We start from the raw sequence: 16,664 nt of genomic DNA, 5'->3' as shown, positions 1-16,664 counted from the left end.
TTTTTTTCTCATACCAGCATTTCTAAAACCAAACTTATCATCTTCTCCTGTGGCTGGTGTTTCCTCTGGACATTTCTGCCACTGGCACCTTGGTTCTGCCCATCACCCAGGCTCTAAGCCTATGCTTGATCACTTGTTTGCTCTCCTTTTCTTTGCTTACCAGTCAATTCTTGCAGCAGGCCCATTCTGCACAGGCTTATAGCTTTCCAGTCCACTCCCACAAACATGTGGTACTTCTATTACCTTTTAACTGGACTATTGTGGTGGTTTCCTAAATTATCTTTTTTGCTTCTGGTCTTCTTTTTTCTAATCCATGCTATAAAGTATTCATATTAATATTTCTAGACTTGGCTTTATCAAATCATGTCTCTAGTTAAAAGTGATCTGAGAACTTTTGCCTTTTCCAAAATAACCTTCTCCCTGGAACAATCAATTTCAACTTCCCACATTAAAATTTATCTGTTTCTGAATTCCTCTAGTACTTTTAGGGCCCCTCTTATACTGCTGCATTATAGCCTTTTAACTTTGCTTAAATAGAAATCATATCTAAGACAGAAGCTAGGTCTTATTTTACTCATGTTTACTGCATGCTTTGCATAATCTGTGCACTCAATTTCTAGCATTCACTTTTACACATGTGAAAATTACACAGAATTTTGGGAATTCTTTGGCTCATGGGTTCAGTAATTTGTCCAAGGTCACATAATTATATGTCATATATGGGCCTCAACTCGGAATCCAATGTGTATCTGGGTCACCACATCCTGCTGCTGCCTTAAATATTTGTTGGTTAGATAAATTCATTCTATTCACTTTCATAGGCATATACATTATGCTGAACTTTTTCTTGAATTGTTTACTTCATCTTTCCTGAATTTTAATGCCAGAAATGCCAATACTCAATGGTACATTGGAAATGGAAGCATTTTCAAAAGCATATTATGCTCACAGAGAGGCCCAGGGAAATTTAGAAGTTATAGGCAACCTCACAATTACTTTGATTATTTTGAATTCCTATTGGTTCCTGCATTTCTGGGAGGCAGCATTTTTATGCATCATTTTAAGAACTGGATGTAAGATGAATGTGCATTTTTCCATTAACCTCTTCTCTCCTTGTCAAACTTAAGTATCTATCCTTATGCTTCAATGTGAAGTTCCTTTGAAGGTACAACACCAGTCTCACTACCTTTGAAGATCCTGTGTATTAACATACTTTGTAAATTAAAAATGCTGTAATAATGGTTAGCAGTGTCCACAGATGCCTGCCATTGAAACTATACCTAAGGCTAGTGCCGTTTCTGTCTGCCCAGGTGGCTGTCTTCTCTGCAGACTTGCACAGGCCAGCTGGGCTCTACCACACAGGTGTCTCTTGAAAGCTGGGGATACTCTGGCTCCTCTGCTTGCCACCTCCATGCATCATTAACTAAGTTGTCTTATACAGACTTCTGTTCTTTCACCCCAGCAAACAGCTGCCTCACATAGCATATTTAGGACCACAAACAGAAGTGCCATGTCTCATACATGGATGTGTCCCTCCTGGCCCAGTTAGTGGGTCATTTATTACTGGAGACAACAGAAAACAAAAATGATTAACAGTCATCATATTTTTATCTAGTTTCCTTTGGGACTTGGGATTTATGACAATTTGAGCCAAATAGGACATCAATGTCCTTTGTTTTTACTAACTTACGTAACAAATGGAATCTAGTGTTACCTGCACAGGCAGTTATCATTTCAAATCCTAATTCCAACTTTTACTAGCTATGTGAATTTGGCCAAGGTGTTTAGCCTTTCAAACTCTTTTTTCTCATGTATAAAACAGAGTCAACCTGAACTCTTGAGGAATATCATGAGGAAAAAACAATGAGTGTGCCAATTTTTATAAATGAGAAGAAACATATTCAACATGCCAAATATAATTACAAATTTCAAACCATCTACATGCTGTTACATTTATCACTATTACAGTTTTCATCTAATAAAATTGGAGGCTCTGGGTAATTGAATGTGCCTGGCCTTTAACATCAATGCTCTGACTGATGTGATGTTGATGGCATCATATGACAAGCTGTCACAGAATATCTACCAGGTGTGGTTTTACAACTACCACCAAGCCTGGGTGTGCTATGGGACATCTGTGAGCTAAAAGCATATTACTTTCCTCGTTAGCTTCCAAATGGGTATACACCTGAGTTGGCTCTTCACTTGTTTGCTAACCTGTAGATAATATCCTGACCAAGTTAAAAAATAATTTGGGGGTTAGGGTTTATAAGGAGAGCTTGACTATGACCTCTAAGTAAACTCTAGTGGGTATGATTGGCTAAACTCTCGCTAAACTTTCGCAATAATTTGAGTGTCTCCAACATTTATAATGCACCTAGTTTGTGTCAAGCAGTACATCAGGCCTTGGGAATATAAGGAGATATAATCAAGTAGTCTTTCAGAGGAAGCTTAGAATAATCAGGAGCATGAGCTCAAACAGAACAGCATTCAACACAGTGTAGACTCCAGCTGGAGAGCATCAGGACATTTGCTGATTCAGAGTTTCCCTGAGGACCAAACCTGGAATCATCTTCTTTTAAGTGTTTCTGGCCCTTGGCCATTACTATGTCATAAAAATTAGGTTAACATTGAGACTATTAGATTTACTGCCAGATTCACCATTTTCTCAAATGCCTTTGGTGTGATGTCTTCTTTGTTTTCTTATTCTGTCATGTCCATAGCACTCTTTCTTTGTTGAGACAAAAGTTCATGGGGTGGTTGTATGGACTGGCATTTAATACATGTAAAGAGCAAAACACAGAAACAGCTATGCAAAATTGATGGAACTATGGATCTGTAGGACTACCAATCTCATTTTACCATGTTTGACCATAAGAATGATAAGAATACAGATTAAAGCTAGGTAAAGAGCATAACACCATCTTATATTTGGCAGGTCTTGGTCCTAAGAATATAGGGTTTCAAAGTCACTCGTGTTACTTTCCAGAGTATAGCAAGAATCCAGTGTTAGATTGGTTACTGAAACCAGGTAGAAGTGCAAAGATGGACGGACATATCCCTTTTTCCAAGCATGAAAAACCAGTTCTGAGAAGCTGCAGTTTGGAATTGAAGTATTAACCCAATAGAGTTATCCTGAGCCTGCAGCCTTCACGATCATGAGGGTGCAGATGCTTTGACCATTCAAATTTCTGTTGTTAAGAAATTGCTGCTTCTATCTATCTATTTGCTCCCATCCTGCCTGGTCAGCCTTTGGCTGTCCTTCCTTTTCCCTCTATTCCCTCTCCCCTCTACCACCCGCCTCCTTCTACACCTACCCCATTGTTTTTTGAGCTTCCACTATGTACTTAGAATTATTATAGGCACTGGAGGTATATCTGTGATCAAATAGAACCTTCTGATGGCACTTAATTCTAGTGGGAGAGAAAGATGGTTAAATATATATTGGGTTGGACAAAAAGTCTATTATGTTTTTTCTGTATGATGGTTCTAATAGCACTTACTATATTTTGCTATGTATAATGCACACCCATGTTTTTGGCCCAAACTTTTAGGAAAAAATTTTAAACATTTTTTTAATTCAATTTTTTAATTTATATTTTGACACTTGTTTTTCATATTATTGTATTCTGCATACAGCTATTGTTATTGTTTCTAGAGTTACACTTTTAATACATAAGCATAAATAAAAGAATTAAAAAGATTTATATAGATATGGAATTAGTACTACCATGTACAATGCACATCCTTATTTTTCCCTCAAAAAATCTGGGCAAAAAAGTACACATGACACATGGCAAAATACAGTAGTTTTCTTTAACTTCATTTGAAACAATTTGGTTAGATTGTATTGTGACAGCTGTCATATCAGCATGTATTTAAAAAACATCAAAATTGATGAATTTTTTTTAAATTGATGAATTTTTGTACAGCCATTTTAGTGTTGAAGATGGAAGAAAATATGTTATATTTTTGGCATATTTATGCTTTATTACTTCAAGAAAGGTGAAAATGCAACTGAAATGCAAAAAAAGATTTGCACAGTGTATGGAGAAGTTGCTGTGACTCATTGAAGGTGTAAGAAGTGGTTTGCAAAGTTTCTTGGTACTATTGACAGTTTGGCCAAATAATTCTTTGCTGTAGGCTGTCTTATGCATTGGAAGATATTTAGCAGTACCCCTGGCCTTTACCCACTAGGAACCAATAGCAGGATATAGCCAGTATATTCAAAATGTCCAAATCAATAAAGTTATTGGTGAAAATAAAAAAAAAGTCTTATTTTATGGAAAAACTGTAACAGACTTTTGGCCAACCCAATAATATAATTTTGAGAAATGATTCTGTACTTCATTAGTATTTGATATATTCTCTCCCAGAAGAACAAAGAATCTGGAGAGGGTCCGATACCCAGAGAGTTGGGTTTATCTATTGAGACCTATAGTCTGAGAAGTTTGGGTCTCTTAGAAGCCCAGACCCTGAGTTTATTGTGCTTGCTTAAATTAGAAAATGTGGCTTCCCAATGTTGGCTGTGGTCTTCAGGGCAGAAGAGAGAACAAGGGTTCCAGGCACCTCCCATCCCCTCCTCTTCCCTCCCCTCCCCTCCCCTCCCTCTCCTCTCCTCTCCTCTCCTCTCCTCTCCTCTCCTCTCCTCTCCTCTCCTCTCCTCTCCTCTCCTCTCCTCTCCTCTCCTCTCCTCTCCTCTCCTCTCCTTCTCTCCCATCCTTCTCTCTTCCCACTTCCAATACAGCTAATTCAGCGTAGATTCTTTTTTTTTAATCCTCACCCGAGGGTATGTTTATTAATTGCAGAGTGAGAAGAGAGAGAGGAAAAGAGAAACATCAATGTGAGAGAGAAACACTGATCTGTTGTCTCCCATATACATCCTGATAGGGGATCAAACACAAAACTTAGGTATACGCCCTGACGGGATTGAGTTCTCAGCCTTTTAGTGTACAGGATGATGTTCCAACCAAGCCACTTGACCAGGATCAGCATGGGATTTCATGAGCCATGTCCAACCCTTCTTTCTCAACTTGTAGGCTAATGCTGAGAAGCTCTGCAGTCTGTATAAACAGCGCTTGAATGAAGCAAATGTAAAACTAGATGAAGTGACTCAATTGGCAAATGCCCTAACAGCACAGAAGACAAAGCTACAAAGTGAGAACAGTAAGTAAACACGCTGCTTCACTTGTGACTGAACCTCAATCACGCAGACTGGGGTGAGGGAGTAGTGGAGACAGTTGAGATGATGAACCAAGTACTGAGCCTGAGTAGGCATTTGAAGATCTTAGGGAAAGAATGAGGCTTCTGATGCAGCTGTGTCTACAGACATGCCTTCATCTGGGAAGGGATACCTCTGAGCCACTTTGGGAGGCCCTGTCTAGCTCTCTTCCATGGAAGGGAAAAGCAATAAGCAATTGGCTGAAGCACTTAAGTTCAAAAGATAGTAGGGGCTGTCCACCTACACGACATGTATTGTAAGGTCTACTTCATTAAAAAGTCATTTTTTCCCCTAATTTTTCAATAAGGAAGCCACACCCTTTAAAAAAAAAAACTCAGTAAAAGCCATAGTCTGTACAATGGGCTACAAGGGTCATAATTGGGCTCCTGATTATGTCTCTGACCTCTGCTGCTACTTTTCCTTCTCTCATTTGGCCTTGACCACCTTGAGCTCTTTGCTGTTGCTTTGAACACACCAAGCACATTCCCACCCAGAGTCTTGCCCTGGCTTTTCCTTCTGTCTGAAACCCCCTATTCCTTCTGCGAGACTTGAGGATGAGAGTTAGTCAGATACCTGGGGGAAGTTAGGCTATGCCTTATTGGGAAGGTGACATCTGAGCACACGCAACCTGCTTTCCCCATGTGCTTCTTGTTCATAGTACTTCATACCATAAAACAAACTACACACTTGACATAATAAATATGATGATTTGTCTGTCTCTGTCTGCCACACTATAAGCTTTGTGAGGGAAGGGGGATGTCTGTTTTGTTCACTGATATGTGTCAATCACCTGGAGCAATGCCAGCTCCTTGTTTCTGCTCCACAAACATTTGATAAATTAAAAATAGAAAAATGTCCCATGGTTTACTATCAATCACTATTGGGAGTTGTGTGTGTACATTTTTGTATTTTTTTCCAGTCTTTTACATTGTGTCAATTGTTGGTGTAAGAAATGTCCAAACCTATAGAGAATTTTATGAGTTTATATGACCAAAATGCCAATAATTTCCAGGAAGCAACATCTCAACAGGTTGAGAAAATGCTCTGGAGAGTGGAATTTTTCAGCTCATTATACACATTAGAATAAAAGGAGGAGATGTGAGGAGGGTTACTTGGGATCCATTAGCAATAGATTAAGAGGGCAGGAGAAAGCAAAGTGAGGGTTGGATAAAAAGCATAATAGACACATATTTCTTTTGCATTGGTGGGTACAATAATTAACATTTATAGCAGGCAGATATGGTATGCAGACAACCAAATAGCAATGAGGAGTTCTGTGGTCTGGCGCTTTAGTGGTTATGCCTTGAAGGGTCAGAGAAAAGAGATTACTCTGACATGTCAAAGGTATGTTATCTTAGATGCAAAAAGACAATGTACAGGCTCACTTAAATAGTGACCTTTCTCAAGGAAGCTACAGATGTAGGACACAGCTACCAGCCAGACTCACTTTTAATTAGAAATTTTTATGTTCAGATCATCCTATGTGGTTATTTTCGTCCCTGAATTTGTAGGACCCCAGGCAAGCCTCCCCTGAGCTTGTCAGGTTTGGTTATATGGCCCCTTTTTTGTTCACAATCTAATTGGGGTTTTTCTTTTTCAATTTGTCATAAGCTTTTTTTTTGGTATCTTAGCCATTTATAATGGCTTTTGTTTTTTAAATATTTTTAAAGGAAGAAATAAATATTTATTGGTTTGTGTGAGAGAGAAAGACATCGATTTGTTGTTCTGCTTATTTATGCAGTCATTTGTTGACTCTTGTATGTGTCTTGACCTACAAACTTGAAACCTTGGCATACTGGGATGACATTCTAAGCAACTCAGCTACCCGGCCAGGGCTGTTATGGTTTCTTTTCATCCATCAAGTAGAGGGACTGTAGTTTACTTAACCTTTCCCTGTAACTTGTTTCTCTGCTATGAACAGCATGTGACTAAATATTTGTCTGTAACTATAATTATTTTAGTAATATATTTCCAGAGACAGAATTTCTAGGCCAATGAAAATAAATAATATGTTACTGATGCCCAGAGGCACTCACTTTAGAACAAGAATGGAGACCATTTAGACTGTGTAACATCCTTTGCCAGTGGATACCTCTGATTCTAGATGCTAAATCTAGAGTCGAAACTACACACCTGGAAATCTAGAAGAGAAAAGTGTTTTTGGTTCTAGCAGGGACAATGAATAGGATTCTTCCCATGCTGGTGATAGAGTGTATGGTATGCGGCCCTGCTACAAAACTCTGAACTTGATCTTCTGTGCCATTTAGGATGTAGTCTGGCTGTGGACTCCACAGTCCAGAGACAAGGCTGGAGAATCACTGTGTATCTAGCTCCAAAGGAAGTGTATAAAATTTGTTTTGATAGGCATTGCCTACTTCCCCCTAATTATTGCCATTAATTGTCTACTCATTTTTTTTTATAAGAAAATTGGCAGGTAAGTGAAATGAATGTGGGTCTGAGATGCTAATTCTGCTCAGGATGCAGAACCTTTTCCTTCCTTTCATACTTATCTTTACATTTGACTTTTGTGTGAACTAAATTGAAAGTACTATATATGTCTATGCAAACCCCTCTCTCCTCACTGGGTCTTTGTTCCAGGTTTTTTCTGGTGCTTCTTTGCTACTACCATCAAAGCATTTTTCTCATGCCTGGGGGAGACCAAAAGTAAATGTGATCAATTAAGTCATGTTAATGAGTTCTGGGTCTGCAACATATGTGATGTATTAGTCTCAACCCCTCGTGGATTGGCATTTCTTCACAATCATTTTAAGTATGATGTTTTCACCCAGAAATTCTCAAAGTTTGGTCCACAGACTCCCAGTGATTGTCAGAGCCCTCTCAGGGGTCTTTGAGGTTAATGACTTTCTTCCATTTTGACCCTGAACATACATCTCCTTAGTATTCTGTGTGCTACAACCAGAAGTATGCATAAAGCATTTCTGTTTCATATTGAAGGGAGGCATGTAGATTAAGTTCTGAGTTGAACTAGCAGTTTTTTCAGGGAGCATCACATTTCCTTGAAAGAATGATTGACAAATATACCGTGCTAATTCAGACTTAGATATTTAGCAGATACTTCTCAAAAATGAAGTGAGCCTGTCATGTCAAGGAAATAACTGACAATATTTGTTGCAATAAAATTGGAGCTTTTAGGCAAAACTTAGGTTTTGGAAAATGTTTGTGTCATCACGAGCTTCATGGCTTTCAAGTCTTAAAGACTTTTCTTTGGTTTGCAAACCCACACTCAATCCACTGAGCTACACCAGCCAGGGTTTCTTAAAGACTTTTCTGATGACACCAGTGGTGACACTGGAAAATGATTTTTTTTGTATTATGTAATGAAATATGCCAAATTGGAAGGTCCGCATAATTCAGTGAACACAGATTTTTTCAGATCACCACTGCATGATGTTACAGAATAACTTGTGGGCAAAAGATCAACTGACATTTAACATGGACTGATGAATTCAGTATAACGGTAAAAAAAAGATTGATTTGGTTTATTTCATACTGCAACTAACCTGTAAGAAATTTCTGTTTGTTGGGTTTTGATGCAATAGCACATAATGGTCACAATTATGTGAAAAGACTATGGATGTACATACCTCTTTTCCAATTACATATCTGTGATAGGCTGGATTTTCTTCATATACTGCAATGAAAACAGCATACTGCAATAGATTGAATTCAGAAGCGGGTATGAGATTCCAGCTGTCTTTTATTAAGCCAGAGATTTTTTAAAAATGTAAAATAATGTCATTTTTTTCTTTTCTTTCTTTTTGTTTGGTTTTGGAGAATAGATTTTCTTCTAAAAATGTTGTTACATTGACATGTTAACTCAGCATTAAGATATTTATTATTATTTCAAAACCAACTAATACATATTTTAAATTCTGATACACTATCTATTGACATAACTCACATCTCATTGGGGCCCAAAATGATTTGTAACCATGTGAAGCATCCCTGAGACCAAAAGGTTTCAGGGTTCCTACTTCAGCCTACACAGGTGCTTCCTTCCAATGTTAAGAGTTTTAGAATTTGTTTGTCTTAAGAGGGGTAGGGGTCTAGATAGATATCTGGGACTTTATTGTTGCACTAATTGCACTGACGAAGCAACTGCCTTTGCCGAGGATTGGCTCAGCTTTTAGTACCACTTCTAATAACAACAGTATTTCTGTCCTATTATTGATAAAATAAGCTAATCAGGGAGTGTAGACTAGAGCGTAATAGAATTTCCCCCTCTTATGGTCACATTCTCTACTGTTTAATGACTATTTCTAATATTTGTGTAGCAGTTAGTCTGTAAAATACATTCACACTCATTTAATTTTCATTAACAATCTTATTGTTATCCTCATTTTACAAATGATGCAAACAAGTGTAATTGTCTAAAAAATTGTGTAGTCACAAATTGGTAGAGCTACACATAATAAACAAGGGGCGTGGCATAGAAGAAAGAATGTTCTGCAGGTTAAAAACTCAGTTTGAATGTACCTCCACTAATTACTGGCTATGCATGTGTCTCAACCACATTTAAGTAAGCTGTCCTGTTTCTTTCTTTGAAAAATGGGTAACAATATCTATGTTATTAAGGAGTTATGAGAGTTAAACTAGATAATATACATAAAATGCCTACTGAACAAAAAAATTCTCAATAAGTGGAAGCTAATATCTCTTATTGACTCATACTTACTACTAAAAGTAATTTTTTTGTGTGTGTGTTTTTTTTAAACACAGGGTTCTCTCGTGAGTCCTGGAAAAAATCATTGCCATAGTTTTGCTAATAACTAGACTCTCAAACCCTTTCTCAATATGAGTTATATGTGGTGGGAGTCATTCTGGTTGCTCTTAAATGCAAGAAGTGGGGGAGGCAGTATATGAGGAAGACCATGGTTAACTTACTTGTGAAATCTTTGTGTAGATGAGTTCCTAAGGAGGCTGGAAGAAAAGGAGGCTCTGATAAACCAATTTTCCAAGGAGAAGAGCACCTTCATTCAGCAAATTGAAGGACTGAAAAGGCAACTGGAAGAGGAGACCAAAGTAATGCATCTATTATTTCTTACGGGTAGCTTGATCATACATTTTTCTGTGGTGTGTCAGCCTGCATATCTTCTCATATTAAAGAAAAGGGGAAAGTGCCCTTTCCCCTTTAACTTTAGGGAGAAAATATGTTGGACCTTGTATGTGCTGGGAAGGACTCTGATCACTGAAGGAGTTTCCTCAGTGATTCAAATTGCGTCTCTCGTTTGTCAGATTTAGAGCAAGCAAAGTATGTGTTTCCATTTTGCATTATTTCTCGCACAGAAAGCCAGTAAGTTTCTTTATGGATCTTTGATTTTGAATTGCAGTAAGAATTTAATAAAAGACCAGAATAAAATAAATGGAGCTAACTTAGCTCAATATTACATTGAAGTTGTCAATAAATTATAGATATTAGTAATTTCTTCCTAAGAGAATATATAATGTTGCTACTAGGTGACCTCAGTGAAAGCGATTCTCTAAGGTGAAAGCATAGCAGCTAATGTGAGACATGAGTTCTTTGAGCCCTGGCATTTCAAGCTAATTCTTAGTTGATATTCAAGTCATCTTGATACTAAGACCCCAAATTGCCTCACTTGTACATAATCTCACTGTAAAGACATAGACTCTCAGGGGTAAATGTCATTGAATCTTGAGATTTCTGTCTTTAAATATTTTATTTCCTTCACTCTCCTTATTTCCTATATTATATATAAGTTGTTAAATTACTACCATGGTTTGTACATCAGACATTATGCTTTTCTCATGTTACCTCAGTCTTCATTTGTCACATAAAGCAGGTAGAATTATATCTTTCTACATGAAGAAACCAAACTCAGATGACAAATAACTTATCCAAGGTCATACAGCTAGTAGTTGACTGTGAAGGAATTTACTCAGGTGGTGAAATGACTTGATTTATATATTAGAATATCCTTCTGGCTGCCTTCCCAGTACCTTCCAATTGGCCTACAAGGCCCCTTTGCTCCGGCTCCAGCCTCCTTCTGTGATCTCACCTCATACATCTGCTTTTCTCATTTACTCCCCTGCAGTCACCCTGGCTCCTCTCTGCCTCTCACACAGCTGCCACCATTCCTGCCCTAGGCCTTTGGTAGCTGCCGTTTCCATTGCTTGGAGGCCCTTCTCCAAGGTCTTTGGGAATGATGAGAAGGAGCTAACTATTCTAGATCACATTAGTCTGTTTTATTGTCTTACTGCCATTAGCTATATTATTATTAATTTATTTACATGTTTGATTTGTATATCCTCTCACTCCTTTTTGGCTTCTTAGGGCAAAGACTTTGTGTGAAACTTCTGAAACACTAATGTCTAGAACAGGTGCTCAATAAATACATATTAAATAAGAGGAAGTGTCCCAATTTGAAGCCAAATTTATCAGGCTGCAAAGCATGTAACTTTCTCAGGGTCATTGCATATTATGGTTCCTCATTCACTGTCCATGGGTGTCTGGCGGAGGCTGCCATTAACTAAGCCTTGTGCTCTCAGCTGCATTTGCCTAACAATGCATTTTTTAAATTTGCATAAAGGACACATGAGGACTGGTAGAGATCCCCTGTTCTTCTCACTAGACTAGGTTATCTTCTAGGATCTATGCTGCTGGGTTCACCAGACCACCACATAATGGTGAAATGTTCACTAAACTCAGCTCTGCTGTCCAGTAAATATAGTAGCCACTACCACATTATAGGTGGCTATCTAAATTTAAATTTTGTTGATAAGTTTTTATTTTTTAATTACAGTTGACATACAATATATATTAGTTTTGGGTGCATACTTCAATAATAGACATTACATAACTTATTAAGTCATCATACTGATGAATCTTGTACCCATCTGACACCATACATAGTTGTTATAATATTATTGACTATATTCCCTATGCTGTATTTTATATCCCCATGACTGTTATGAAACAATCAATTTGTATTTCTTAATCCCTTCACCTTGTTCACCCCCCAACCCACTCCCATCTGGCAACCATCAAAATATTCTCTGTATCTATGACTCTGTTTCTGTTCTGCTTATTCATTTATTTTGTTTTTTAGATTCAGTTACTGATAGATGTGTATCTGTTGCCCTTTTATTGTTCATATTTTTTAAATATTTTATTTAGTTTTAGAGGGGAAAGGAGGGAGAAAGAGATCGAGAGAAACATTGATCTATTGCCTCTTACACAAACCTCAACTGGGATCAAACCCACAACCAGGCATGTACCCTGACCAGGAATCAAACTGGCAACCTTTCACTTTGCAGGTCAATGCCCAAGGAACTGAACCACACTGGTCAGGGCTATTGCTCATACTTTTTATCTTTTCTTTTTCTTCTTAAAGAAGACCTTTTAATATTTCATGTAATACTAGTTTGGTGGTGATGAACTCCTTTAGCTTTTTCTTGCCTGGGAAGCTCTGTATATATCTTTAGATTCAAAATGATAGCTTTTCTGGGTAAGGTAATCTTGGTTGTAAGTCCTTGGTTTTTATCACTTTGAATATTTCTTGCCAATCCCTTCTGGCCTGCAAAGTTTCTATTGAGAAATCAGCTGACGGTATTATGGGAGCTCACTCTTAAGTAACTGATTTTCACTTGCTGCTTTTAAAATTCTCTCTTTGTCTTTATTCTTTGGCATTTTAATTATGATGTATCTTGGTGTGATCCTCTTTGGGTTCATCTTGTTTGGGACTCTCTGTGCTTCCTGGACTCATATATCCATTTCCTTTACCAGGTTAGGGAAATTTTCTGTCATTATTTTTTCCAATAGGTTTTCAATTTCATGCTCTATCTCATCTCCCTGCACCACCATGATATGAATGTTGGTATGCTTGAAGTTGTCCCAGAGGCTCCTTAAATTGTCATTTTTGTGGTTCTTTTTTCTTTTTGCTGTTCTGATTGGGTGGGTTTTGCTTGTTTATATTCCAAATTGCTGATTTGACTCCTGGCTTCATCTACTCTACTGTTGATTCCCTGTAAATTATTCTTCATTTGAGTTAGTGTATCCTTCAAATCTGACTGAATGTTTTTTGTGCTATTGAGGTTCTCACTAAGTTCATTGAGCATCCTTATAAGCAGTGTTTTGAACTCTGTAGCTGATAGATTGCTTGTCTCCATTTTGTTCTTTTTCTGGAGTTTTGTGCTGATTTTTCATGTGGGCCATGTTTCTTTACTTCCTCATTTTGGCAGCCTCCCTGTGCTTATTTCTATATATTAGGTAGAGCTGCTACATCTCCCAGGCTTGGCAGAGTGGCCTCATATAGTAGATGTTCTACAGGGTCAAGTGGCACAGCCTCTACGATCACCTGAGCTGGGCACTCCAGGTGTGCCCCTCCACCCTACCCACCATGTGAGCTGTGTACACCCTACTCTTTTAGTTTGCCTTGATTGCTGTTGGCACCTCAGTGGGAGGGATTTATCCCAGGTTGATCAGCTGCAAAGACTGGCTGCAACCACGAACCACTTTGGAGGATCAGCTGTTCAGGGGCCCACCCCACAGAGCAGGACTTACTTCAGTAGGGCTCTTGTGCCTGCTGAGTTTGTCCCTTGAGTGTGTTGCTTATGGAGGTGGTTAGGTGGTGCTTCGGTGTGGTCTGAAGCTGTCTACCAGGTACACTGATTTTGGAGCCTACTGGAAGTTGTAGGCCAAGGTCAGCAATCATGTATGTTCTGCCTGGGGCCACCTGGAATAAGCTAAAAATCAATCTTCAGGTGGCTACTCCTAGTGCTTGGCTTGGAGGTGCCCAGGTGAGGCCAAGCTGTAACCCAAGACCAACTGCTGATAGTGTTGGGCCTGGGTCCACTTAGTGAGAGGTATGGGGCATGCTGAGGCCAGTTTCTGCTTGCTTGAGAGATTTTAGGAATGTCTGAAGTATGAGTCAAGACAGGCCATTCATATAGAGAAGTCACTGGAAAGAGCTTGGGTGGTCCCACAAGTTAGGAGGGCCCACAAGTTGGGTGATGCAGGGTGTCAGAGAATCAGTAGGGTGAGGTGAACAGTGATAGCCAGGTTGATGGAAAATCAGATAGGGTGGCTGCCTGCTGACTTTGTTGGGGTTGAGCTCAGAGAAGGAATAATGGCCTTTGTCAACACTTTTGTCTGGCAGAAAGCTGCACCTCCAGCTCTTGCCCTGGTGCCAGACAATTGTATTCCTTTCTGTATGTCCCTGGTGCCTTTTGAGCTGCTGTCCCAGTGCTGGAGCTCCAAGTGAGTGAATCAGGGTAAGCCTGTGTGTGGACTCTTTTAGAGGAACTGTCTGGAACTCCAAATGCCCTCAAGTTCACTCAACCACAATCCCTGCTGGTTTTCAAAGCCTGCAGTTATGGGAACTTCTCTTCATGGCACCAGAACCCTGGGCTGGGGGGCCTGGTATGGGGCTGGGACCCCTTGCCCCACAGGGGGACCTCTTTAGCTGAGATATCTTTCCCAGTTTTCATTTACAATATGTGGGTATAGGACCAGCCTGTTCCTCATCTCTGCCCCTCCGACCAGTCTTGATGTGCCTTCTTCTTTAGATCCCTAGTTGTAGGACTTCCATTCAGGAGGTTTCAGGTGGTCTGAATGATGATTGTTCTCTAAATTTAAGGTGATGTAAATTAAAATTTAATATTAAAAATGAATATTAACAAAGTTCAGTTTTGGCCATACATTGTACTTGGGACATTTTAAGTGTTCAGGAGCTGCACGTGGCTAGTGATTACCACACTGGACAGTGTACATATAGAATATTTTCCTCACTATAGGAAGTTCTATTGGATAGTGCAGTTTTAAAGTGATGAAATATGTTGTCAGAGACTCACTTGTGAAATAAAAGATTTTGTTTTCCTCATCAATGGAATGAAAAGGCTAGACTAAATCTCAGTGGTCCTTTCTAGTCCAAATAAGATCTGAATCTTATATATTGCTAAATATAAATCTTATTGCCTAGATGATAATGTTTTCCTGGCTACCTTTGCCTTTTACAATTTTCCCAGAATTCCAGGCCTTGTCTATTGTTGAAGTCAGGCTGGCATTTCCCCAAATAGAACTCTCTTTCCAGTTTTAACAGCCACAATTAGATACGCTAGTCTTTTTCTTATTGTCCCAAAGTCTCTTCCCAGTATTATCTTACCAGGTTCAGGTTCAGCTTTGACTTGTGGCAGGATGTTATTAACCTTATCTGAAAAAAAATGATGTTACCTCTACTCCTTTGGTTGTTAATTACGGTGGTGTCTTTTTCCAATATGTATTGTGTCCCATCTAGTTGCAGAGTGCCCTAGCCCAGTCCTTGCGCTCAGCCAAGCATGACTGTGACCTTCTCCGAGAGCAATATGAAGAAGAGCAGGAGGCCAAGGCTGAGCTGCGCTGGGCTGTCTCCAAAGGCAGTGCTGAAGTGGTGCAGTGGAGAATGAAGTATGAAGATGATGCCATCCAGAACACTGAAGACTTGGAGGATGCCAAGTGAGTAGAGCGAGGTGACCCTGAACCTGGAGTTAGTTACAAAGAGGAGCAGGAGAATAGGGACTCTGTCCTTAAGGCCAAGTGCATGGACAAGCCAAAGACCAAAGCTGAAAAAGCCACCACTGGCAAGAAGTACATGCTCTAGGGGGGCTAAAAAATAAAAGCTATAAATACCAAATAATAAAGACTATAGAGAGGTCCTAGAGGGAGTAAGGATGGTCTTTCTAGGCCCAAGGGAAGTTTCATAGAAGATGTGACTTCAAGTTATGGTTTGAAAATAGGCTAGCACTTAAAATTCTATATTTCATTTACCAAGGCAATTGAGCTCATATCTGTACAGGTCTCTATGCATTAAAGTCATTGTGTCTCTGGTTCACCACCTGTAGACTACAAACTGGTCTGTGGAGATGATAGGGATAAATCAGAAACATGTTAGGATCTGTCACCATGCCTTATGGGATAAAGGTTTCTTTGAAAACAAGTCACCCTCAGGCTACCTCTAGGGTTAGAATATCAGTTTTATAGCCAACACTATGTAAAGGCTTTAGAAGTTCTTCTCCATAGCTACAGAAGTTTGGGGCCAAAATGAATCCAGACTTGGTACCAGGGTGTAGTACTGAAGCATTTTCCTCAAAGATCAAAAGACTATATATCTTTGAGAGAAAATGTCAAACAACCCAAGCTTATAAGCATTAAAGGTTTACTCAGAACAATGTGTCCCTGGCTTGGTAGCTTGGCAAAAATCCAGGGCACATTGATACATTTCTTTTTAGCTTCAGCCAAAAACATCATTTTTCAGTTCTTTACCTAAATCTTCAAGATCCATCACGGTGCAGTTGTTGGACAGCTGCTGGGTTCTGTCCCAGAATGAGTACCAAGTGATCCATCTCTGTAGCCACAGCAGCTGAAACAGGGCTTTGGGATGGCAGAGACGAAAAATACCTGCCATAGGTGTTTTACAAACTCTGGACC

General features: G+C 39.1%; 1 protein-coding gene across 1 annotated transcript in view; it reads left to right on the top strand.

The window, feature by feature from the left end:
• The window catches only part of MYH15 (myosin heavy chain 15), a 137,239-nt gene that overhangs the window by 81,871 nt on the left and 38,704 nt on the right, over positions 1–16,664 (top strand). Inside the window, exons 29-31 of the mRNA XM_028502346.2 lie at positions 5,040–5,166; positions 10,146–10,264; positions 15,496–15,692. Coding sequence (XP_028358147.2) covers positions 5,040–5,166; positions 10,146–10,264; positions 15,496–15,692 — 443 coding nt within the window. The remainder of the gene's footprint in view (positions 1–5,039; positions 5,167–10,145; positions 10,265–15,495; positions 15,693–16,664) is intronic.

Source organism: Phyllostomus discolor, chromosome 2 (assembly GCF_004126475.2).
Source record: "Phyllostomus discolor isolate MPI-MPIP mPhyDis1 chromosome 2, mPhyDis1.pri.v3, whole genome shotgun sequence".
Taxonomy (NCBI): Eukaryota; Metazoa; Chordata; class Mammalia; order Chiroptera; family Phyllostomidae; genus Phyllostomus; species Phyllostomus discolor.
This window is presented reverse-complemented; position numbering and strand designations above follow the sequence as displayed.